The sequence below is a fragment of the Dryobates pubescens genome, chromosome 3, assembly GCF_014839835.1.
Source record: "Dryobates pubescens isolate bDryPub1 chromosome 3, bDryPub1.pri, whole genome shotgun sequence".
NCBI lineage: Eukaryota > Metazoa > Chordata > Aves > Piciformes > Picidae > Dryobates > Dryobates pubescens.
In genome coordinates, this window is record NC_071614.1 from 22559939 (window position 1) to 22585492 (window position 25554).

The 25554-nt window shown below is 54.5% G+C and overlaps 2 protein-coding genes across 2 annotated transcripts in view; one reads left to right on the plus strand and one right to left on the minus strand.

Moving 5' to 3' along the window:
* Nucleotides 1–868: 868 nt before the first annotated feature.
* On the minus strand, nt 869–21107 carry DRC1 (dynein regulatory complex subunit 1). The gene is made up of 17 exons (XM_054180155.1): nt 20709–21107; nt 20472–20665; nt 18951–19041; nt 17820–17932; nt 14648–14831; nt 13500–13637; nt 12027–12113; nt 10229–10351; nt 7057–7196; nt 6624–6758; nt 6272–6498; nt 4670–4836; nt 3303–3392; nt 2879–2965; nt 2390–2580; nt 1849–1992; nt 869–1014 (listed from the first exon to the last, which is right to left on the minus strand). The coding sequence occupies exons 1-17, from the start codon at nt 21105–21107 to the stop codon at nt 879–881; spliced, it is 2646 nt and encodes an 881-aa protein (XP_054036130.1). The 3' UTR covers nt 869–878.
* Nucleotides 21108–23052: 1945 nt separating this feature from the next.
* PTK2B (protein tyrosine kinase 2 beta) overlaps nt 23053–25554 on the plus strand; it is a 43738-nt gene continuing 41236 nt past the window's right edge. The window contains exon 1 of the mRNA XM_054179772.1: nt 23053–23133. Within this exon, the coding sequence (XP_054035747.1) occupies nt 23097–23133 (37 nt within the window). The 5' untranslated portion in view covers nt 23053–23096. The remainder of the gene's footprint in view (nt 23134–25554) is intronic.

Genomic DNA, 25554 nt, shown 5'->3' on the forward strand with positions numbered 1-25554 from the left:
CCTGCCCCAAACCCCTTTCCCTGCCTCCCACCCTCTCCATCTTAGCTTTTGTTTGGGTTGCATTTGTGGATCTTTGTGGATTCTGCTCCATCCCAGGGTCACAGTGAAGCAAACTGTCCCATGGGATTATCAGCCCTGATGAGAAGCAGGAGGAAAGTGAGAACTATTCAAGGCCACAGATAATAAGTGAGTAAAATCAGGCGGTGCTGTTCTGCTCTGGTGTGAGGAACTCTTTGTGCCATGCTTGTGTGAGGCAGGGGAGACAAGGCTAGAGATAAAGCTGGCCAGGAAGCCTCTACTGGAATTGAGATACAACTGCTGTGAACCTTTAGGGGGGTGGAATGGACTCATAGATATAACAGACCCTCCTGAATGGAACTCTGCTGGTGGCACCACTTTGGACTGAGAGCATCCTGGTGCTGAAGGACATAGTTTAGTGGTGGACTTAGTTGTGCTGGGATAACTGTTGGAGTCAGTGGTCTTAAAGGTCTTCTCCAACTTAATCCTGTGGTTCTGTGGAAATTGGGGACTGTGACAGTTTAGGCTGTGCCTTTAAGGGAAAGACAGCTGCAACATTCTCTAGCTGAACGGTCAGGTTCAAGGAAAACAAAGATCACACTACAACAGGGACAGAGACAGCAGCACTGGGATTGATGAAGGAAAAGAGTTTATTAAGTCTTGCCAGGAAGCCCTGGCTCCAGACACAGCTTCAGCACAGGACCAAGAAAAGCCATATCCTGGTGCTAGGCACTCACTGCCCAGGACAGAGGGCCATCTCCTGCATGGGAGCGGGGAGCAGGTTGGCGTTCAAGAAGCACCCTGAAGAGTGGTCCCCAGTGTCTGGGAACTCTGTGTTGGGCACCCATGGTAGGGTGTCCCTAGGCTGGAGAGGAGGAGGATGTCACACTCACCTTGGAGCTGATGAACTCCTCGAGCAGGGTGTACAGCTCTGAGTTCTCCTGCTGCAGGACAGCTGCTTCAGAGAGAAGGCTGACCCGGCCTGAGAGCACCTTGCTGGGAAAGGAGGGGAGAAGACTCACTTGGCCAGTCACAGGATCCCAGCATCCCAGCATGGTGGGGATTGGAAGGGACCTCTGGGGATCATCTGGTCCAACCCCCCTGCTAAAGCAGAGTCACCCAGAGCAGGTTGCCCAAGACTCTGTCCAGGCAGCTTTGGAATCTCTTCTGAGAAAGAGACTCTACAGCCTCTCTGGGCAGCCAGTTCCCATCTCCAGCACCCTCAAAGGAAAGAAGTTTTTTCTCAAGTTCAGATGGAACTTCCTGTGTTCCAGTTTGTGCCCACTGTGCTTTATCCTGACCCTGGGCACCACTGAAGAGAGTCTGGCCCCACTCTCTTGCCCCTGTCCTTTGGATACTGATCAGCATTGAGAAGATCCCCTCTCAGGCTGCTCTTCTCCAGGCTAAACAGCTCCAGGTCTCTCAGCCTTTCTTCATAAGAGAGATGCTCCAGGCTCCTTGTCATCTTTGTAGCTTCCACTGGACTCTTTCCAGTAGATCCCTGTCCCTCTTTAACTGGGGAGCCCAGAACTGGACCCAGTACTCCAAATGTGGTCTCCCTAGAGCAGAACAGAGGGGGAGGAGAACCTCCCTTGACCTGCTGGGCACACTCTTCTGAATGCACCCCAGGAGACCATCGACCATCTTGGCCATGAGGGCACACTGCTGGCTCATGGTGAACCTGTTGTTCACCTGGAGAAGCAGATCCTTCTCCACAGAGCTGCTTTCCTCCAGGTCAACCTTTAACCCCAGCTGGTGCCACCCCTGCTGTGGTTCCCCCAGCCATGCCAGCATCCTCCCCTGGCCCATACAGCACTGCCAAGCACTCACTAATATTCTCCCAGTGCCACTGTCAGTGCATCCCACAGCTTCAGTCTTGCCTCAGGTATAACATGTGCCAGGGCTTCCCAGTATTCTCCATCCTTGGAGCTGTCCCATACCTGCAGCACCTTCTTGGCTGGGTCATCCTTCTCCCTGAGAGACAGAGAACCTTTTAGGTAGGGCAGGGATTGTCCCACTGTTACTGCACACTGGTGAGGCCACACCATGAATCCTGGGTTCAGTTTTGGGGGCCCTCATTCCAAGAAAGATGTTGAGGGGCTAGAGCATGTCCAGAAAAAACCAACAAAGCTGGGGGAAGGCTCTAGAGCACAACTCTTGTGAGGAGCAGCTGAGGGAACCAGGGTTGTTGAGACTGGAGAAAAGGAGGCCCAGGGGACACCACCTCACTGTTTACAACTCCCTGAAAGGAGGTTGGAGTGAGGTGGAGGTCAGCCTCTCCTCCCAAGGAACAAGCAATAGGACAAGAGGAAGCAGCCTCAAGTTGGGGGAGGGAAGGTTTTGGTTGAATGTGAGGAGCCCCAGGTCCTACCTTGGCTTGCTGCGATCCTTCATAAATGCTTTCAGGATCTTTAGGACATCATCAGCATGGAAATACATGGATGGAAGGGTGCACAGCGAGCTGCAAGGGGACTTGGGCTTGTCCTTCTGCCAGCCAGATTCATCTTCTTCTCTGTCCTCAGCTGGATCCATGACATCTTCCCCAGCTGGGCTGTCTTGGCCCTGGAGGGAAGGTCAGCAAGCTGGACAACGTCCTGTACACCAAGAGACACTTTTTCTCTGGGAGCTTCCAGCTGTCCCTTGGTAAATTTGGGGAGCTGTGGCAAAAATTCACATGCAAGAGACTCTGTTTCACCACCCCTCAGCTCTGGCACATTCCCCTCCCTTGGAAGGTCACAGGGAAGCATGGCAGGGCCAACATGCTGCTCCCCATCGCAGCCTTCCCTGGGTGCTCAGGGCATGTTCTGCTCTCCCTCTCCTGGGCCCAGGGCACCCCACTGCTGTACCCTGCTGGTCCCACCTGGCTGGCAGTCATCCCTTGGGCTTTGTACTTCAGGAAAAAATCCAGCAGCTGATACAGGTCATCCTCACTGTCAATCTTGAGGGCCTGGGGAGCAGAGGAACCAGGTTAGCATCCTTCAGAGACATCATGGGAGAGGGCTCAACGTGAGGGTGTCCCTCTGTCAGTGCCATGCAAGACAAGAGTGGGTGGGGTAAGAAGGCTGAGAGCAGGCTGGAGGTGCCCAGGAGATGTTCTTTCATTAGAAAGGCTGAGAAGCAACTGGGCAAAGTGCTTCACATCCTCCCACCATGCTCTTCTTGCCCCAAGTCCCCCCAGCAATCCAAGGGGATGTCCCTGGAGTCACCCAGTCTTACACCATATGGACACAGGGCAGAGAGCTTTGCCCTGTGAGCACCAAAGGCTGAAGCAAGCCAGGACTCACTGAAAAGATGGAGTCCAGCCTCATGAGGGTGCGCTGGTGCCTCTTCAGTGTCTGCAGGGGCTTCAGCCACGTGCTTGCAACAAGAAAACCCTTGGGAGACACAGAGAGAAGAACATGCAGACAACAGTTTCTCCATCCCTGCTCACAAGCCAGCCCATGGCCACTGAGTGGGGAGGGTGGGCAGTGTTTGGGCAGTGTGAAGCTGACAGGGCCAGGAGGCTCTGGAGCTGCCCCCCAGCAGAAAGGGAAGGTAGAGTCATCGGCGTGGTGATGCCAACAGGAGCTCATGATCATGCCTTGCTGGCAGTCCCCAGAGACCTGGAAGAGCCTGGAGCATCAGATGTAGCAGATGTAGTCTATGCAGCCTGTGGCCTGAGGAGCTATGGATTTGGGAAGGGGACTGTGACCACCAATAGCAGTTATTAGAATCATTTATCTGCCACTCACTGGGGTAAGACTTGGAGATCCTGGAGTTTTGGGTCATAACAACCCAAGGAATGCTCCAGGCTTGGGGAGGAGTGTCTGGAAAATGCTCAGTGGAAAAGGACCTGGGGATGTTGGTTGACAGCCAGCTGAAGATGAGTCAGCAGTGTGCCCAGGTGACCAAGAAGGCCAACAGCATCCTGGCTTGGATCAGCAAAAGTGTGGCCAGCAGGACTAGGGCAGGGACTTTCCCCCTGCACTGGGCACTGGTGAGGCCACACCTCAAATATTGGGTTCAGTTTTGGGTCTCTCACTCCAAGAAGGATATTGAAGGCATGGAGAATGTCCAAAGAAGCATAGCAACAAAGCTGGTGAAGGGTTGAGAGCACAAGTCCTGTGAGGAGCAGCTGAGGGAACTGGGATTGTTTAGCCTGGAGAAAAGAAGGCTCAGGGGAGACCTTCTTGCTCTCTACAGCTCCCTGTTGGTCTCTTCTCCTGAGGGAGAAGTGACAGGACAATAGGAAATGGCCTCAGGTTGCTCTAGGGGAGGATTAGGTTGGACATGAGGGAAAATATCTTCCATGAAAGGGTTGTCAAGTGCTGAAACAGGCTGCCCAGGGCAGTGGTGGAGTTCCCATGCCTGGAGGGATTTCAGAGGTGTGTAGATACGGTGCTGAAGGACATGGTTTAGTGGTGTCTTGGCAGTGCTGTGTTAATGGTTGGACTTAATGACCTGAAAGGTCTTTCCCACCCAAAATCATTTGGTGACTTGTGAACCCCTGGGACAGCTCTCTGCCAGCAGGCTGCTTGGTACTGCAAGGCAGTGCCATGTAGAAGCCTTCACCCCAAGATGTGGAGCTTGGAAGAGATCCAATACAAGCTGGAGCAACTGTCCCCAGCAGGGGACAGGACAGGAGCTCCTTTGCCCTGAGCAAGGCACACACCGACTCATCGCTTATGAGCTCCAGGATCCTCTTGGCAGTCTTCTTGGAGATGTTTCTTAAAGCTGTGACTCCATCCTCAGCCTTCTCTGTGCTTTCTTTTCCTCCTTCTCCACTGTCCACTTCCTCCTTCTCGCTCCCTTCCTCCTGCTGCTCCCTAGATGTGATCTCTGAAACACGGAGAGAGAAGGCTGAGCAAAAGCCTTTGTGCTTGGTCTGTGCTCCTCAGTCACATCACTGCAGGAGACATCATGGAAATCACAGCTGTTGCCTGTGACCTGGAAAGGACCACAATGATCCTAGGACACTGGCTGGCTTTTGCTTAGAATAGAATAGAATAGAATAGAATAGAATAGAATAGAATAGAATAGAATAGAATAGAATAGAATAGAATAGAATAGAATTAACCAGGCTGGAAAAGACCTTTGAGATCATCAAGTCCAACCTATCACCCAGCACCATCTGATCAACTAAACCATGGCACCAAGCACCCCAGCCAGTCTCTTCCTAAACACCTCCAGGGATGGGGACTCCACCGCCTCCCTGGGCAGCACATTCTAATGGCCAATCACTCTCTCTGGGAAGAACTTCTTCCTAACATCCAGCCTAAACCTCCCCTGGCACAGCTTGAGACTGTGTCCTCTTGTTCTGGTGCTGGTTGCCTGGGAGAAGAGACCAACCCCCACCTGGCTACAACCTCCCTTCAGGGAGTTGTAGACAGCAAGAAGGTCTGCCCTGAGCCTCCTCTTCTCCAGGCTAAGCAACCCCAGCTCCCTCAGCCTCTCCTCACAGGGCTGTGCCCCAAACCCCTCCCCAGCTTTGTTGCCCTTCTCTGGACACCTTCCAGCAGCTCAACATCTTTCCTAAACTGAGGGGCCCAGAACTGGACACAGGACTCAAGGTGTGGCCTAACCAGTGCTGAGTCCAGGGGCAGAATGACCTCCCTGCTCCTGCTGGCCACACTGTTCCTGATGCAGGCCAGGATGCCATTTGCCCTCTTGGCCACCTGGGCACACTGCTGGCTCATGTTCAGCCTACTCTCAACCAGCACCCCCAGGTCCCTTTCTTCCTGGCTGCTCTCAGCCACTCTGACCCCAGCCTGTAGCTCTGCATGGGGTTGTTGTGGCCAATGTGCAGAACCCGGCACTTGGATGTGTTCAATCTCATGCCCTTGGACTCTGCCCATCTGTCCAGCCTGGCAAGGTCCCTCTGCAGAGCCTCTCTACCCTCTAACAGGGGGTAACTTGTCTATAACTGGGAGCACTGGGCACAGCAGAAGGCAAATATCCCCAAGCTGATGCAGCATGAGGCAGCTCAGAGCTGGGGACAGCTCCTGCCTGGGCTTGTGATGTCAGCCCTGTGAGATCATAGAGTCAGGGAATGGTTTGGATGGGAAAGGATCTTTCTAGGTCATCCAGCCCAACTATCCTGCAGTCAGCAGGGACATCTTCAACTAGAGCAGGTTGCTCAGAGCCCCATCCAACCTCACCTGGAATGTTTCCAGGGGTGAGGGCATCTACCAAGAGACTTCACCTTGCAATGGCAAGGACAGAAGTGACCAAAGGGGCTGTCAGGGAGGAAGGTGAAGGTCTCTAAGCATCCCACCTGTCAGGACTTCCTCAGCCAGCTTGGTTGCCATCCTCTTCTTGGAACACTCCAGAGGGCCAACACTGTTGAGGAACCAATGATGAGGTTCTTCCCAGGGCAGCCCCAGCAGCTGGCTGTGGATGATGCGATCTGCATCCAAGGCTTTCTGCATCAGCCCTTTGGCTTCCTTCTCGTTCATGAGCCAGACCTCCAGGAACTTCTCAGCATCGATGGCAGCAAAGTGCCTGTGCAGAAGGGAGATGGCCCATGGAACCAGGCTCTGTGCCTCAAAACAACAGGCCAGCTCCCCCTGCACCTCATTTAGGTGCTCCAAGGCCTCATCATGGTCAGGTGCCCGAGCACAGCTCACCTCATCCTCCTCTGCACCTCCTTGCAGTGTCCCTTGATGGACTTGCAGTAGGCTGCCAGGCTCTGCTTCTCTTCCTCAAACTGCTTCTCTTGGTTGGCCAGTTTTGTTCTCAGGTTACTGAGCAAGCTGTGGAGCCTGGGGAGGGACAGCACAGCTGGGCAACCCCAGAGACACCTTTGGGCATACACAGCTCACATGAAGGCTTTGGGACATGGGGCTGCTTATCTACTGGTGGCTGCTCTGTGCCAAGGCCTGACTGACCCTGATGCAGCTGGCACAGGTTGGCCATGGCCAGACAGATTGCTTTGGGGTTGGATAACCCCTGCCTCTGCCCAGGGGCGGGTCAGGACAGAGCTCGTTGGCCTATCCTGGGTGATGGTCTCTACACACAAGGGCACAGGGCAGAGCCTGTCTTCCAGGGATGGATCTTTACCGGTTGATCTTCCTCTTTTGCTGGGACCTGAGGATCATGTTCTCCTCATCCTGCTTCTTGAGCACCAGGAGGTTGTAATCCAGCTTCTCCTGGTTCAGCCGGTAGATGGCTTTCGCCTGCTGGAGCTGCTTCTCCAGGTTCTGCCATGTCAAAAGACACAAGCCCAAGGTGGGCCATGAGCAAAGGCCACACTGCAGCCTGGCCCCTCCTGGCTCTGCTCTCCAAACCCCATCTTCCATGCACCTTTTCCCAGCTAATCCCTGGCCACACTCACGGTGAGTGATGGGGACGCTGGTTATCCACAACAGCTGCGGTGCTGAGGGACATGGTTTAGTGGTGCTTGGTTAACAGGTGGACTGAGTGACCTCAAAGACCTCTTCCAAATGATTCTGTGCCTCAAGAAGTACCTACCACAGGGCCATGTTCGGGGAAGGGAGGAGGGACTGAAGTTGGGCCCAGCTTTCAGTCTGTGGGCCACAGAATGGGCCTCTCTCCTCCACCTGAACGTGTCCAGACCGGGCTGGATGAGGCCCTGGCCAGCCTGATCTGTATCCATTTCAACTCCTTTTCTACTGGGCTGCTTTGGTGGCAAGGCTTCTTCTCCCTACCTGACTCTTGAATGTCTACTGCTGGTCTAAATAAGCTGCTCTCTGATTTCAGCCTGATTGAGTCATTAACCCTGTGCTGACTGTTGGTAACTGTGGGGAAGACTCCTCTCCAAGGAGAAGCTTTAGGTCTCTTGGCTCCTCTGCTGCAAATCATAGAATCATCAGGGTTGGAAGGGACCTCAAGGATCAGCCAGTTCCAACCCCCCTGCCATGGGCAGGGACACCTCACACTGCATCAGGCTGCTCACAGCCACATCCAGCCTGGCCTTCAAAACCTCCGGGGATGAGGCTTCCACCACCTCCTTGGGCAACCTGTGCCAGTGTCTCACCACCCTCATGGGGAACAACTTCTTCCTAACAGTGGTGAAGCCCTGGAATGGGCTGTCCAGGGAGGTGGTTGAGGCCCCATCCCTGGAGGTGTTTAAGCCCAGGCTGGCTGAGGCTCTGGCCAGCCTGATCTAGTGTGGGGTGTCCCTGCCCATGGCAGGGGGGTTGGAACTAGATGATCCTTGTGGTCCCTTCCGACCCTGACTGATACTACTATACTGCTATGAAGTTGGATGGGGCTTTGAGCAACCTGCTCTAGTTGAAGTTGTCCCTGCTGACTGCAGGGGGATTGGATCAGATGACCTTTTATGGTTCCTTCCCACCCAACACATTCCATGATTCTATGATTCCATGACAATTTAAACCTTCCTTATACAAAACTCAAGCCCACGATTTTTTCTTGCATCCACAGTGGACAAAGAGACCATCTCCTCCTCTTCCTCCTCCTCCTCCTGTATCACACAGAACTCTGTGTACTTGCAGACTTCTCACCTCCATGCAGAAACCTCTTCCCTGGTCTAAGTCAGTCCCACAGCCTTTCAACGTTTCCTTGGCAGTCATCTGTTTATTTGGTCTGTTTAAGACTCTCTGCTGTTCCCAAGTGTGTTGCCAAACTTGGACAAGGACATGCAGATATGAAGCAGAGAGGAACAAACACCTCCCCTGCCTGATATCAAAACTCTCCCACAGCTACAGCTCAAGGCAGCAGGTGTGGTTTCACAACAGCCCTACATTGCTGCCTGTGAACCTGGCTCTCTAGCATCCTGCTGCCTCCCTCTCCAAAGGGCTCAGAGACACCAGCAAATGTTTGTGTCATCTTCCAGGTCATCAATGTGAAGGTGAAGAAACTGCAAAGTCAGCACTGTCCTCCATGGCTGTGTCCCTTCAGGGACTTGCAACAGTAGTATTTCATCTGAAGTTGGACAAAACCTTCTAGACATGGAGGTGTTCAAGACGGGATTGGATGTGGCACTTGGTGCCAAGGTTCAGTAGTCACAGAAATCACAGAATCACCAAGGTTGGAAGAGACCTCAAAGATCATCAAGTCCAACCTGTCACCACAGACCCCATGAATAAACCATGGCACCAAGTGCCACATCAAATCCTCTCTTGAACACCTCCAGGGATGGTGACTCCACCACCTCCCTGGGCAGCACATTCCAATGGCCAACAGCTCTCTCTGTGAAGACCTTTCTCCTCACCTGCAGCCTGAACTTCCCCTGGCACAGCTTGAGACTGTGTCCTCTTGTTCTGGTGCTGGTTGCCTGGGAGAAGAGACCAACCCCCACCTGGCTACAACCTCCCTTCAGGGAGTTGTAGACAGCAAGAAGGTCTCCCCTGAGCCTCCTCTTCTCCAGGCTAAACAATCCCAGCTCCCTCAGCCTCTCCTCACAGGGCTGTGCTCAAGGCCTCTCCCCAGCCTTGTTGCCCTTCTCTGGACAGGTTCAAGCGTCTCAATGTCCTTCTTAAACTGAGGGGCCCAGAACTGGACACAGTACTGAAGATGTGGCCTAACCAGTGCAGAGTACAAGGGCACAATGACTTTCCTGCTCCTGCTGGCCACACTCTTCCTGATGCAGGCCAGGATGCCATTGGCCTTCTTGGTCATGAGGTGTTGGGTGACAGGTTGGACTTGATGATCTTTGAGGTCTTCTCCAACTTGGTTGATTCTATGACATCAGTCCCAGCTTGGGGTTTTTGAGGAGGACATCCCATGGGGGACAAACAATGAGCCAGCAGTGTGCCAGGGATGTGCTCTTCCATTGCAAGCCCTCCTGCCTAAGGGCAAACCCATGATAATTCTCACATTAGAGACATCATGGGTCTGTGGTGAGGAGTCAGAGGAAAAGCCTCACCTCTCCTAGGCCAAGACCTTGGCAAAGGAGGCAGATCAGGCTGATCTGAAGTGATTTGCTGCCAGGAGACTCACACCATTTAATCCTCCCATCAGTCACAATGGCAGACATAGCAAACACCAAGGTGCTGCCTGTGTCCTAGAGGTACAGTCCATGGGCTGCAACCCCTGAGAGCCAAGATGGACACTGTGATGTAGAACCCATGGAGAGGAAACAACAGCTCCATTGCCCTGTTGGCACAGGGTTGGACTGTGGACGCTGAAGAGCTGAGGTGACCAGGTAGCAGCTGCAGCTTCCATACCATCCTGCTGCCTCCACACCAAAGAGCAGAGAGAGATCTGCTCTGCTGCCTCCCATGACACACAGCAGCCTTTGCTCTACCTGCACATCTGTCTGCAGCTGGATCTTCATGCTGGTATACTCCTCCTCATCCTGTGCCCGCAGCTGGTTCAGCTGTCTGTCATACTCCATCACCTTCCTCATACGGGCATGCAGGTACTCCAGCTGTGGGCAAAAGGAGAGCATCACAGAACCACAGAAACATTCAGGCTGGAAAAGAGCCTCAGGATCACCAAGTCCAACCAACAGCCCTACTCTGCAAGGCTCACCCCTAAACCATGTTGCCAAGCACCACATCCAAACCACCTTTAAACACACCCAGGCTTGGTGACTCAACCACCTCCCTGGGCAGCACCTTCCAATCCCTGACCACTCTTGCTGGGGAAACATTTTTCCTAATGTCCAGTCTAAACCTACCCAGTCTTAGCTTGAGGCCATTCCCTCTTGTTCTGTCACTAATTACCTGTGAGAAGAGACCAGCACCAGCCTCTCTACAACATCCTTTCAGGCAGCTGTAGACAGCAATGAGGTCTCCCCTCAGCCTCCTCTTTTCCAAACTGACCATCCCCAGCTCACTCTCCATAAGATTTATTCTCCAGGCTCCTCAGCAGCTTCCTTGCCCTCCTCTGCTCTGGCTCCAGCACCTTCACATCTCTCTTGTATTTAGGTGTCCCAAACTGGACACAGTACTCAAGGTGTGGCCTCACCAGTGCTGAGTACAAGGGGACAATCACCACCCTGCTCCTGCAGGACACAGCATTTCTAAGACAGCCAGGATCCACCAATCCTCACAGAGCCCTATATTAACACAACTGTTGGAAGATACCTCCAAGATCATCAGGTCCAGTCTAGCTGTGGTGCTGAGCAGCCAGGCAGAGAGGGACCTGGGGGTACTGGTTGAGAGTAGTGCTGAACATGAGCCAGCAGTGTGCCTAGGGGGCCAAGAAGGCCAATGGCATCCTGGCCTTCATCAGGAAGAGTGTGGCCAGCAGGAGCAGGGAGGTCATTGTGCCCCTGGACTCAGCACTGGTTAGGCCACACCTTGAGTCCTGTGTCCAGTTCTGGGCCCCTCAGTTTAGGAAAGATGTTGAGCTGCTGGAAGGTGTCCAGAGAAGGGCAACAAAGCTGGGGAGGGGTTTGGGGCACAGCCCTGTGAGGAGAGGCTGAGGGAGCTGGGGTTGCTTAGCCTGGAGAAGAGGAGGCTCAGGGCAGACCTTCTTGCTGTCTACAACTCCCTGAAGGGAGGTTGTAGCCAGGTGGGGGTTGGTCTCTTCTCCCAGGCAACCAGCACCAGAACAAGAGGACACAGTCTCAAGCTGTGCCAGGGGAGGTTTAGGCTGGATGTTAGGAAGAAGTTGTTCCCAGAAAGAGAGATTGGCCATTGGAATGTGCTGCCCAGGGAGGTGGTGGAGTCTCCATCACTGGAGGTGTTTAGGAAGAGACTGGCTGGGGTGCTTGGTGCCATGGTTTAGTTGATGAGAGGGTGTTGGGTGATAGGTTGGACTTGATGATCTCAAAGATCTTTTCCAACCTGGTCAATTCAATTCAATTCAATTCAATTCAATTCAATTCAATTCAATTCAATTCTATTCTATTCTATTCTGAGGGCCATGCTTTAGTGCTGGGTTACCAGTTGGACTCCATGGCCTTAAAGGTCTTTAGCAACCAAAACCTTTTTAAGCTTCTGTTCTATGAGGGTGGCCAAGTGGCTCTTTGATGTGGTGCAGAGGGATATGGCTTAGTGATCATCTGCAGTGCTGGGTTAATGGTTGGACTCAACTTTAAGGGCCTCTGCCAACAAAACCCAATTCTGTGAGTGTCAGTCTCCAAGCAGCCTTACCTGCTGTGTGTTGTGGGCCTGGATGGCATTGTCCCACTTCTTCTTGTTGTTGTCCAGCAGCTCCCGACGCTCCAGCTCAAAAGCTTTCTGTGGAGCAGACAAAGCCCTTCACCATCATCTTGCCAACCTTACACCAGGCCAGGCCAGCAGCCTTCAGGAGAGGATCAGATGCAGACTGGTGCTGCTGCCTGATGGACACACACTGGCCTGATCTCTCCTCTCCACGCCAGGACCTCGCTGGCGGAGACCTGACAGTGTGACCCCATGGGGATTGCCGCTCCGTGCTGGGAGGGATGCTCTGGGTGGTGGGTAGCTCTGTGAATTGACTAGAAATCATTCCTTGATGATTACCAGCAGAGCCTGGTCAGATAGCCACCTCATTTCACTTAAGAAGACACTGAAGTGACCAAAGAGTGGTGGTGGTGAATGGAAGTGAAGCCTGTTGGTGGGCAGCCATGAGTGGTGTTCCCCAGTACTGGGGCCTGTTCTCTTTAATATGGACAAGGAGATTGAGGGCTCCCTCAGTAAGTTTGCAGATGACACCAAGTTGGGTAGGACTGTTGATCTGCTGGAGGGTCAGGAGGCTCTGCAGAGGGATCTGGACAGGCTGGATCAACAGCTCAGTGCCAAAGGGATGAGGTTTAACAAGGCCAAGTGCCACGTCCTGCACGCCCTGTTGGGTCACAACAACCCCATGAACACTCCAGGCTTAGGGAAGAGTGACTGGAAAATGTCCAGTGAAAAAGGACTGGGGGTGCTGGTAGACAGCTGGCTGAACATGAGCCACTGTGTGCCCAGGTAGCCAAGAAGGCCAACAGCATTTTGGATCAGCAAAAGTGTGGCCAGCAGGACTAGGGCAGGGATTGTCCCCATGTACTGGGGACTGGTGATGCCACACCTCAAATATTAGGTTCAGTTTTGGGCCCCCCACTCCAAGAAGGAGACCTAGAGCAAGTTCACAGAAGGACAGTGACAAAGCTGGTGAAGGGTCTAGAGCACAAGCCTTGTGACAAGTGGCTGAAGGAACTGGGGCTGTTTAGTTTGCAGAAAAGGAGGCTGAGGGGAGACCTCCCTCTCTACAACTCCCTGAAAGGAGGTTGGAGTGAGGTGGGGCTCAGTCTCTTCTTCCAAGGAACAGGAGATAGGACAAGAGGAAATGGCTTCAAATTGTTCCAAGGGGGGTTTAGTTTGGACATGAGGAACAATTTCATCATGGAGAGGATTGACAAGCTCTGGGACAGGCTGCCCAGGGCAGTGGTGGAGACCTCATCCCTGAGGGGGGGATTGGAATGCCTTGCAGATGTGACTCTGAGGGACATGATTTAATGGTGAGCTGGCAGTGCTCTGTTAACTGGTGGACTCAATGGTCCTAAAGGTATCTTCTAACCAAAATGACTCTGTGGTCCCATGACTCTAAGTGAGTGGCTGAAGGCTTTCTCATCGGTCTCTTCTTGCACCACAGGAAGCAGTTACCTCAATCTGCAGCAGTTTGTGGCGGTAAGTTTTCAGCATGGTTCTGGTCTGCTCCTCCATTCTCTCCAAAAGCAGGTGGATATCTTCTGACTGCTTCTTGATGGCCTCCACATATTGCTCATCTTTGTCTTTCAGCTCCTGGAAGAGGAGAGCAGATGCTGGAAGTAGGGAGAAGTACTTGGAAGACCAGGAATCCTCAGGGGTTAACTGAGAGGGGAAGATGCAGGTGCTGCCTTTTCCAAAGAGAAGAGGGGATGAGAACAAAGAGCCAGAAAATCAAGAGGTAGTGACTAGAGGAGGTAAAAAGAGAGACAGATCACTGCTGCCAAAATGTCTAGGGGAGGTGGAATGGGAAGATGCCTGCAGACACAACACCACTGCCTCTCTGGGAGCCAGGGAGCCTGCTGTGGGAAAGGCCTTCTTCCCTGTACAAAACCACTGCCTATCTCTGCTCCTTGGCCTTGTCTGAAGACCTGCCAGCTTGTCTTATGCTTCCAGTGTCCTGTGTATATGTCCTTGGACACTGAACAGTGCCAGGGCACCCAGTGTGCTGGTGAAGGGTCTAGAGGACAAGTCTTGCAGGGAGCAGCTGAGGGAACTGGGGTTGTTTAATCTGGAGGAAAGGAGACTCAGGGAAGACCTTCTCACTCTCTACAGCTCCCTGAAAGGAGGTTGGAGCAAGGTGGGGTTCAACCTTTTCTCCCAAGGAACCAGTGACAGGACAAGAGGAAACAGCCTCAAGTTGCAGCAGGGCAGACTGAGGTTGGACATGAGGAAGACTTTATCCCCAAAAGGGTTGTCAAGCCCTGGAAGATCCTGCCCAGGGCAGTGGTGGGTCACAACCCCTGGAGGGATTGAAAAGTCTTGTAGATGTGGTACTGAGGCACAAGGCTTAGTTAATGGTTGGACTCCATGCTCAAAAAGGTCTTTCCCACCCAAACCAATTCTCTGATTCTGTGATCTCATCACCCCCACTGGAACACTTGCACTGCAACTCCTGGCAATTTTGGCCCAGACCAACTGACACTAGGCAAGATCCCTGCCATATCCTGGTGGACTGAAGCATCAGACAGGGATGACTGTTGCTTTAGAACAGCTTCTCCCAGAGCCTGATAATCCCTGTCTGCCCAGCCTGGTCCCCACTCTACCTGCTTCAGGTGATCGATGAGTTTGTTCTTCTCCTCCAGAAGGAGCGTGCACTGTTGCTGCTGTTGGTTCAGCAGCTGCCACAGCTCCTGTGGGATCTTCATCTCCTTGGCCAAGGCCCACTTAGAGGTGATCTCCTCAAGCTTGTGTGTACTAGACTTGGCTTCATCCTCCAGCTTCTTCACCCTGCAGGCAGTAAAGGACAAGTAGGAAGCTGGGGCAGGGCAGCAAAGTGTTTCAGATGTGGTTCAGTGGCCCTCACTACAGAAACACTTTCCTGCTCAATGCAGTTTGAATTCAAAGTGGCATCAAGACAGCAGTGGAGCAGCAGCTTTCCTGCAAGGGCTTATCAGAGCATCAACCTAAGGCAGAGCTGGCATCCTGCAGAACCTTCTCTTCAGACAGGCATTTTATAGAATCATAGAACAGTTTGGGCTGGAAGGGACCTTTAAAGGTCATCTAGTCCAACTCACATGCAGTCAGCAGGGACATCTTCAACTAGGGGTTTGGAGCACAAGCCCTGTGAGGAGAGGCTGAGGGAGCTGGGGTTGCTTAGCCTGGAGAAGAGGAGGCTCAGGGGAGACCTTCTTGCTGTCTACAACTACCTGAAGGGAGGTTGTAGTCAGGTGGGGGTTGGTCTCTTCTCCCAGGCAACCAGCACCAGAACAAGAGGACACAGTCTCAAGCTGTGCCAGGAGAGGTTTAAGCTGGATGGTAGGAAGAAGTTCTTCATAGAAAGAGTTATTGGCCATTGGAATGTGCTGCCCAGGGAGGTGGTGGAGTCTCCATCCCTGGAGGTGTTTAGGAAGAGACTGGCTGGGGTGCTTGGTGCCATGGTTTAGTTGATCAGATGGTGTTGGGTGATAGGTTGGACTCAATGATCTCAAAGGTCTCTTCCAACCTAGTTAATTCTGTTCTGTTCTATTCTATTCTATTTCTATTTCCATTTCTAATTCTATTCTATTCTATTCTATTCTATTCTATTCTATTCTATTCTATTCTATTCTATAGCAGGTTGCTCAGAGCCCCATCCAACCTCACCTGGAATGGTCCAAGGGATGGAGCTTCTACCACCTCTCTGGGCAGCCTGGGCCAGGGTCTCACCACCTCAGCATAAACAGTTAATTCCTTCTCTCTAGTCTGAATCTCTCCTCTGTTAGTTGAAAACCATCAGCTCGTGTCCTGTCACAACAGGCCCTACTAAAAAGTTTGTCCCCAGCTTTCTTAAGGCCTCTTTCAGTACTGAAATACCACAAGGAGATCTTCCTGGAGCCTTCTTTTCTTGAGGCTGAACAACCCTGACTCTCTCAGCCTATCCTCTCAGCAGAGGAGTTTTAGCCCTTGCATCATTTTTGTGTCCTTCTCTGGACCCACTCCAACAGCCCCATGTCTCCCCTGTGCTGATGAATCCACAGATGGAGTCTCCAGCTTTGCCCAGTGCTCTAACAACCATTTACCTGGAGGAGAAGACTGAAGAGCTCAGCTCAAGCAGCAGTCACCTTTGCAAGGAGCACAAATCCTCCTTCCAAGCAAGTTCTGGGTAAGAGGTGATGGACAAGCAGTGCAAACCAGCTTTCTAGCTACATCTAGACTATGTCCAGAGACCACACTCCACCTAAAGCCCAACAGCACTGAGCAAACATATTACAACAACCACCTTTGCACCCCCAAACCTGTTCTACGCAGTTCCTGGACACAGCACCTGGTTCCTTAATAAGATTCCCACTAAGGAAAGCATCTGAGCAAGGCACATGGGTCTTGCTACAGAAGCCTTCCATAAATTGTTCCTGCAGTGCTCTCCAAAGGCAGAAAGAGCAAGGACTCAGTGTTGCCTAGCTGCTCTCTGAGTCCTAAAAGAGCCAGCCTCTTGGAGACTGCCCAGCTCCTCTGGTGAAGCAGGAGAGGTTTGTCCAGGAAGGCATACAGAGAGAGAGCAGAGAGCAATAGAAGCTGGAAGGGCTTAGGGAAATCGTTGGCTCTCAGTCACAGCAGGATTACTTTCAGTGTCAAGAGCAGGTTGTTCAGGACCTTGTCCAGACATGTGCTGAGGCTGCACCTTAAATACTGGGTTGAGCTTTTGGCCTCTCACTACAAGAAGGACATTGAGTTGCTGGAGCATGTCCAAAGAAGGGCAACAAAGCTGGTGAAGGGTTTAGAGCACAAGACTTGTGAGGAGCAGCTGAGGGAACTGATGTTGTTTAGCCTGCAGAAGAAGGGGCTGAGGGAAGACCTCACTCTCTACAACTCTCTGAAAGAAGGTTGGAATGAAGCAGGGCCTGGCCTCTTCTCCCAAGTCACAAGTGATAGCAGAAGAGGAAATGGCCTCAAGTTGCACCAGAGGAGGTTTAGGTTGGACACAAAGAACAATTTCTTCCCCAAAAGGGTTGTTAAAGCCTGGAACAGGCTGTTCAGGGAAGTGGTGGAGTCCCCACCCCTGGAGGAACTGAAAAGCTGTGCAGATGTGGTGCTGAGGGGCACGGTGTAGTGGTGACCTAGCAGTGCTAGCAGTTGGACTCCATGACCTTAGAGATGTCTTTCAACCCAAACCATTCTATCTCCAAGGAGAAATACCTCTGCAACATCAGGGGCTCCTGATCTAGGATGTCTCTCTGTGCAGACCTTACCATCCAACATCTTACAATCAGCACAGCCTCACATTCTTCCCACCTCTCCCACACAGCCTGATGTGGTTGTTCTGGCTCATTCCCATGCTAAGGCTAATTAACTACTCCTGTCTCCATGACTGGAGGGCAACCTCATCACAAGATGGCATGCTCTCCATGACGGTGCTGCCTCCAGGCTCAGGAGAGCTGCTCAGCAAGCCAGAAGCAAGGGCAACTGTGCTTATGCTTCTCAAGCAAGAAGGCCACCTGTACACATGGTACAGGCTTCAGCTAAGAGCCAGCCCTGGAGCTGAAGATCTGATGGATGTGGAGAAGATCAGTAAGCGGACATCCATAGTACTGCAGTGCCACCTGGAGAAGCCACCAGCCATGACCTGCAGAGCTCTGTAAAGACCCAGCTGTGGCAGGCGGGACCTAGAGGCTCTTTCTATCAATTTTCCTTTGGAACATCAATTCATGCTGAGCATTCCTGGATGACTAGCAGTAGGATGTCCTCAGGAAGCTGCACTGCTCCTTTCTAGCAGCCCAGACCCATCATGCAGCCTCTTACCTCTGCAGCTTCAGCTCTGCCCCTTCTGCCCTCCTCTGTGTTTCCCTCAAGTCAGCAGCCACCTGGATGTTTGTCACCAACTGTGTGCCATCAAAGAGCAGCTTGGTCAGCTTCTGTGAGGGAGAATCATAGAATGATTTTGGTTGGAAAAGACCTTTAAGATCGTGGAGTCCAACTGTTAATCCAGCACTGCAGGTCACCACTAAACCACAGCACCACAGCTGCATGGCCTGTGAATCCCTCCAGGGATGGTGACTCTACCACTGCCATGGGCAGCCTGTCCCAAGCTCTTTGGGGAAGAATTTGTTCCTCATGTCCAACCTAAACCTCACCTGGGGCACCTTGAGACCATTTCTGCTTGTCCTTCTGCTTGTTCCTTGAGAGAAGAGACCGACCCCCACCTCACTCCACCCTCTTTTCAGAGAGCTGTAGGGAGTGAGCTCTCCCCTGAGCCTCCTTTTCTCCAGGCTAAACAACCCCTGTTCCCTCAGCCTTTCCTCACAAGACTTGAACTCCTCACCAGCTTTGTTGCTGTCCTTCTTTGGACACACTCCAGCCACTCAATGTTTTTCTTGGAGCGAGGAGCCCCAGACTGAACCCAATATTTGAGTGCCCAGTACAGGGGACAATCCCTGCCCTAGTCACAGCTGGAGCCCTGAGCTCTCAAGGGATGGATGCTGGAGGGCTCCAATCCCCATGTTGAGATATCTATGTGGGTCTAGCAGCCCTGTATTTCCATGCTACAGCCAGGACTGATGAGCACTGCAAGGACCTCAATGCACCCGTGGGTCCACCTGGAAAGCCCCACAGGCCACCAGCACCAAGAGGAACATGCTCAGACCACCGTGTTTTACTTCTCTGGCATGTGCAGATGGGTCTAAGGGTTAGGTTGGGTTTTGGATCCATGGTGTCAGACCCAGATTTTTCCCATCCATGGGCTCTTTGTCATGGGGAAATCATGTTCCCAGGATCCAGCCCAAGCATCACCCTCCACCCAGTCTGGAGGAGTTTCTGTCCCTGTTTCTTCTCACAGAAGTGCTGCTGTGTGACACTAAGCATCACACAAAGCTAAAAGGAGGGTAAACCCAAATGTTCAGAGGTCAAGGACTTGAAAGGACCTTCCTGTCCTACCTGATTTGTCTCCTCAATCAGCTTGTGGCTCTTTCTCTGCTCTTCCTCCTCCACAGCCACCTTCAGACCTGCAGCTTCTCCAAGGGTCGCCCTGGGCAGAAGAGGGGAAAAGCCAGAACATCTTACATCAAATCACCTTCCTAATGCTTGGACATGGCCTTGAATCTGGGATCCCAGCCCAGACCACATGGCTCAGCATGGCTCAGCACAGCATGCTTTGCTCTTTCTTCACCTCAGCAAGTTCACTTCCAGGCCAGAAGGTCTCCACAGGTGGATAGAAGGTGGGACAGCCTCCCTGAGGGAAAATGGGGAGGTCCAGGGTTCCCATTCTGGAGCTGGGAGTGCAGCCCAAGGCTGGTTACTCCTGTAGCACAGGACTGGAGAACTCAGCTCCTGCTTGCTTCCCAGAGGGAGGGGGACAGGGGGCAGAGACTGCAGGACAACATAAAGAGAGACAGCTTCTGGCTCAAACCATTCCAGAGCTGACCCTGCTCCTATGCTAGTTCCTTGGGATCAGTCTAACCTATAGGGGAGGCTCTGAGACCAGGAAGGGGAAAACAAAGCTATTGGGACTTCGGTGACCTAGGTAAAGTTTGGACCCAGGGGTTGGTCACAAGATCCACAGGCACCTTCTTGTGGTTTATTCTTAGTTTAAGGAGAAGGTGATGATTATTCCAACGATGCTCCAGTTTTCCCCAGGCTTTAGCAAGATGGGGACCCTGACCCAGCCCCAGCTCAGGAGAGGATGGCAGGGTGCTGCCACTTTATGAGCTGATCCTACCCAGCCTGAAGGAACCACAAAGGCTTGGGAGAGGATCCCAGCTCAGTCCTGCTTGGGGGAAAGTGTGTCCTGTTGATGGTGAGTCCCAGGTTTAGGAACATCAGCCTGATCCAGGCAAACACTGTTCTGGTGCTGATTTTGTCCAGGGGGGCTGGACAGGGCAATATCTTGGGGACAAGGATATCACTGGCCTGGGGGATATTCCTGACTTTGGGCTATGCTGGGCTTGGGAGAGGTGGTCCTTGTCCTCCTCTGCCATTTGGCAGGGAATGTGGAATGTTTCTGACTGGTGGCCCCAGACAACACCAGTCTGGGGAGAAGTCCTGGGTCCCATGAAGGCTGGCAGGGTCCTATCAAGTCCCTGCCACCTGCCCAGTTCATGCTAGGGGTCCTGGTCCCAGTGCTATGGTGGGGCAGAGGGATGTTCTGAGCCCTGGGGACAGTGCATTATCCAGAGCCGTTCCTGGGAGGCGGCGGTGGCTGACTCCTGGGTCTGACCTCTGAGTGTGTCCTGGTCCTGGGTGTGGGGTCAGGACTGAATTGCAGTTTGGGATGAGGGATCTGGAAGAGGCATGGCTTTGGGCTCTACCCCAGAGCCCTTCTGGGGACGAGATCATCCGTAACGAGACGTGGAGCTTGGGGAGAAGACGCGGCAGGGAGGGGGCTGGACCGCGCTCGAATTTAGGGGGTGCAGGCAGCTGCAAGTGGGCTGGGGGAGGGCGTCGAGCCCCGTTTCTCACCGGCGCTTGGCATCGATGCGGGCAACGGTGAGGCGGCGGCGGCTAGCGATACGCTCCTCGGGGCTAGGGTCGACGTCGCTGAAGGCCAGGGTCAGACCGCCCAATCCCGCTTGCTCCGCTCCCGTTCCCCGCTGCATGCCGCCGCCGTCCCTCTGCCGCCCATGCATCCCCCGGCGAGCGCGTCCCGGCGTTGCCTGGTAACGGCAGCTGGGCGCATGCGCAGTACCCCCGCTGGGCCCCGGCCGCGCCGCCCCCCTCCGGCATCGCGGTGCTGCGCATGCGCATGCGCGGCGCGGCGGCGTTGATTGGCGGAGGCTGCGCACCTAAGCGCTGAAGGGAGGGAGCGAGGGGCAGGTCGGGGGTGAGGCGGTGCCGGCGCCCGGCAGCCGTGCGGTGGTGCCGGCGCCCGTGCGGTCCGCGCTGCCGCTGCCCGGACTGGGACGTGGGCGGGCTGTTCGACAGCCGGCTGAAGACGGGGCAGCGTGTGCCCAGGCTTCCGAGAGGAGAGCAGCATTGTGGCTTGGATGAGCAATAGTGTGGCCAGCAGGAGCAGCGCAGGGATTGTCCCCATCTGCTGGGCACTGGCGAGGCTGCACCCTGAGTCCGCTTCTGGGTCTCGCACTCCAAGAAGAACATCGAGTGGCCGCAGCGTGTCCAAAGAAAGACAACACTTGGAGAATGTATTTGGGGTTTTTTTTAGCAGAGCCTGTAGTCACAGGACAAGGGGCAATAGTTTTAAACTGAGGGAGGTTAGGCTTAGTTTGGTGGTAATGAATTCTTTACAAGGCTGGTGGCAATAGGCTGCCCAGAGAAGATGTGAATGCCCCATCCCTGGAAGCATGTGCCCAAGAAGGCCCTTGCCCAGCCCAGCCATCCCCCTCCTGGTGCCTTGGTCTGGCCGTGATGGTTTCCCTTAGCTCAGCAGAGTTGAGATGCTGCCAGGGGGCTGAAGAAACCCCAAAGCCTTTCCCTGACACCCCTCTTTGGAGTTTGCCTTTTGGTTCTGCCTGGCTCTTGTCCCACCCACCCAGGGAAGAGTGAGGACACACAGCCACTTGTAGCAGCCTCCAGCAGGGAGATGCAATTCCCTGGAACAGTGACATCAACCTTCAGGAAGGTCAAGAAGGATAATCTGGGGAACCACAGGTTGGTCAGGCCTCTTAACTCCTCCATGGGAGGCATGGGGGTTATCCTGGCGGCCCTGGCAGCAGCCCCCCATTCTCAGCCTCCTCCTATCTCCATAGCAACCCTAGATACAAATTCCATGGCAACCCCATGGCAACAGCACAGGCAATGCCACCAGTTCCCACAGCCTGGAGGTAGCTCTGATGAGGCCCCCCACAGCCTGGAGGTAGCTCTGATGAAGCCCAGAGATCTCTTTCTTTGTGCTTTATGGCTATCAGCCTTCCACCAGTAGCTGTAGGTGGAGAAGGACAGGTTGTCCTGCTGTCCTGAGGTCACCTCGGACTCATCCATCCTCATCATCCTGGGGCAGGTCCCTCCTGCTGGCACACTGTTATCTCTCTAGGTCTGTATCAGCTTCTTCATGTCCAGCCTGGACCTCAGGGAGCTCCTTTCAGAGGATACTAGGACAGAAGCCAGGAAGAACCAAAACTCATCCTTCAGAGGGGAGTTTTAGGGAAGGGCTGTGAGGTTGCTCCGAACCCCTGGCAGGATACTGAGATGGATCAATCAACCCATCAAGGCACTGTGGGCATGGGCTGAGCTGGAGTCCACAGGCAGGGATACATCAGTAGATACTTTGTGGAGAGCCCTACTGGCTTCTAGGGTAGCCCAGCTGGTTCTTCTCATGGCCTGCTTGGCCCCTTTGGAGGTGTCACGGGTGGAGGAGCTCCAGGACCCAGCAAGCCAGGCAGTCCTCTCACCAGGGACCTTCAGATGGGAAAAGAAGAGCAGATCCAGCCCCATAGTGAGTTTTTCTGCTGACCCTCAGCTGACATCTCCCCATCACTGCTGGTTGGTGGGAGGACACCCACCAACCCTTGCTACTCTTTTTCAGGCTTTGGGGCCTGAACCACATGGGAAAAGGAATTCTGACCCCTGAAAAGTGAAGCCAGAACTCATTGTCAGCATCAGTCATAAAATAACTTGCAACTTGCTGGAGGCTGGGAGTGAAGGGGGAGCCCCACACCGCTTACAAGGAAGCCGGAGGGCATTTCTCCACCTCAGGTTGGCCAACCTCAAGATGGCAGCAACCCTCTACATCTCCTCTTGGAGGGAGTGGGGACCTGCTGGCTGTGAGGACACCCCCCAACCCCCTCTGCCGCTTCTAGCCCCCACGCCAACTTCTTCTGCTTCTCCTTCAAGGTCTCCAGACGTCTCCCGGCGCCTCTGGAGCTGCAGCTGACCCTGGCAGAAGTAAGTTGGAGCCTTTCCCCTTCGAGCAAGCCCCATGCTGGGATGCTGGAAGCCGTTTCCAAAGCCCCACCGCCGTAGTGCTGGGAGAGGTGCTATTAATAAACCCCGTCAGATCTGATGGCTTCTCCGTGTGCCAATGGAGAGGGTGGCTTGGGGAAAGGAGGGGGGGGAGAGGCGAGGGAGGGAGGGGAACCTGCTTCTCTGGAGCTGTTTCCTCGCTACGTAGCTCGCCCTCGGTGCAGGAGCATGGGATGGCTCAGCAGGCTGTTCAGCCAGCTCTCCTGTAAGTCAGGGGGCTGTGGGGTGTGCCTCTGCTGGGGGGCTCGGGAGGGAAAAGGGGGCGGTTGGGTTCATTTTTCGGCAGGGCGAAAGGCTTGCCTCAGGGCTGCGCTGGGGTGGACGTGGCAGCAGAGGGCCAGGTGTGGACTTAAGCCCAGGCACCTCCTTGGGAGATGGGATGGAGAGGGAAGGAGAGAGGAGCAGGACAAGGGGATGGAGAGGAAAGGGGGTGCTGCACCTCCCCAGCTCTGTGAAGCCGCAGCAGCGAGCAGAGGGGTCCCTGCAGCTGGTTGTCTCTCCCACCCCGCTTGCCCCCCACGCCCCTCAGCAGGAGATGCAAGCTCTTCTGAAGTGTGCTGAGGTAGCCTCATCTCTTTGAGGGTCTTCAGGTGTTTAAAGAGCTTGGCTGGCATCGGGCAAGAGCGTGGGCACAGGCTGGCAGCGCTGCTCTCCCCGTGTGCGTGGGAGAGCTGCCACCGGAGTTCCAGGCACCACTGGTTGGGCTGGGAAGAGGGTGACAGTGGTTGACCTGTGTCCATTCAAAGCTCTCCTGGTTTCTGAGGGAGTCTTGCTCATGTCCAGAAGCTCTTTGGTGCCTATGCTTCTTCCCTTCCGTATCTCTTGGGGTAGAGGAAGATGTTGCTCCCACTCTGTGCCTGGCTGTGAAGATGCTCCAACAGTTTTCCAGGGGTTGTAGCAGGAAGAGGCCATGTCCAGGTTGTGCCTAGTGTAGCTCCTGTTGTTCCCAGGCATCACACCTTGCAGGGCTGCTAATGTGGGGGGCAGCAGGGAGCTGAGTGGAGAAAGAGGTGGTGAGACCTGTCTCTGAACACCTCTCCAAGGCGGAAGGTGCCATGTGGAGTGATGGAGCTGTGTGAAGGGGCACAGCCATCAATAGGGTGATCTGGCAGGGACCTGCAAAGCAACAGGTGAGGGATCCCCAGGGGTCTGCAGCTCCCTGGGACCCTGCAAGCTCCTTCCCAGGGTTTGGGGAGCTGCTTCACCAGATACACTCCAGCACTTCCCCATTCCTGCTTGGCACGGGGGTGCCCCCCACCACCTCCACTGCTCCCCAGGATCGTGGCAGCCCCACTGCATGCCGTGGGGCAGGGGGCACACTACGGCTCCTCTCTTCATCCAGCCGTTCCTTGCCCCCTGTCTCTGGCACCTCCAGTGCTGCCCTAACCATTTTGCAAGCGCCCTAGGGTCAGTGTTGAGTCTTCTGCAGGCCTGGGTGTCCAACCTCAACGTCTATCCATGGAGGGGTCCTCAGAGGAGCGTTACAGCAAGTGTTAAGGGGGCTGCTGGTGCATCCCAGGAGCAGGGAGGTGTTGCTGTGGCCCCGGGGGTGTGGCGGTGCCTGGACGGCCTCCCTGCGAGCACAAACATCGCCCCGGCTGCCTCTTGCACCATCCTCCTTCCTGCCTTGGCTTCTTCCGTGGCACTGGGACATCCCCTCCGGAGCTGTGGTTTCGGGGAGGGACCCCTAACAGCGGGGGCTTACCGTGGACAGCCTGCCAGCTCCTCCCAGGTACGAGCGGCACCAGCTGCTTCGGGCTCCCTGCCCAAATTCCCGACTGATCCAAGACCTGCCCCAACTTGCCTGCGGGACCGAGGTGGGGAAAGGCTGGGTGGGCAGGTGAGGGGTCCTTAGCCTTCGTCGCCTCCCTCCTCCTCTTCCTCCTCGGGGTGTTGGCAGCACCCTGCCAGCCTTGGCAAGCCCTTTCCGGAAGCGGGCGACGGGGAAGGAGTGGTTTTACCCCCGGTACCGACCGGCAGTACCGGACACGCAGACATCGGGGCAACCCTCCCCGCTGGGGCCGGCCAGGGGGCGGAAGGCAACTCCCACCCCCTCCACCAAGGTGAGAGAGCCTCTGCCTGCTCTTAGAGGGTGACACCTGGGTGCCAGGAAGGACGCTTGGGTGCCAGGGGGGACGAGGGAGGGCTGAGGGAGGCCAGGCAGCGGATGCACCCATGTGGGTGCGGGAGAGTGGCACCCCCGACCCCTGGTGCTCAGGAGTCTGGGGGCTTGGAGGGCAGGGTGCAGCATTCCTCCAGCTTTCCCTGCCCTGCCACGGATGTTGGGGTGGTGCCCAGGCTCTGCTATCTCTTGCTGGCCTCAGTGTTTGCCCAACAGTGGGGCGGTTCCTGCCAGGGCAACATGTCTGCATGGGCTCCCTGGCACGGCACGGCACCGCTGGGGCCATGGGGGAGGAAAGCTGGAGATGGGAGCATTGCAGGCTGATGCAAGAGCCCCAGGAACTGTGCAGTGGAGCTTGGTGCATCGTCCCAGTCGATGATTCCCTCAGGACATGTTGCTTCTCCTCACCCAGTGCTGGCCCAGTGAAATCTGCCCCAGCGCTTGATTCTCCAGGACAGGGACGTCTGAGGATGTGTGGCCACTTGGACAGGGATTGGAAAGGAA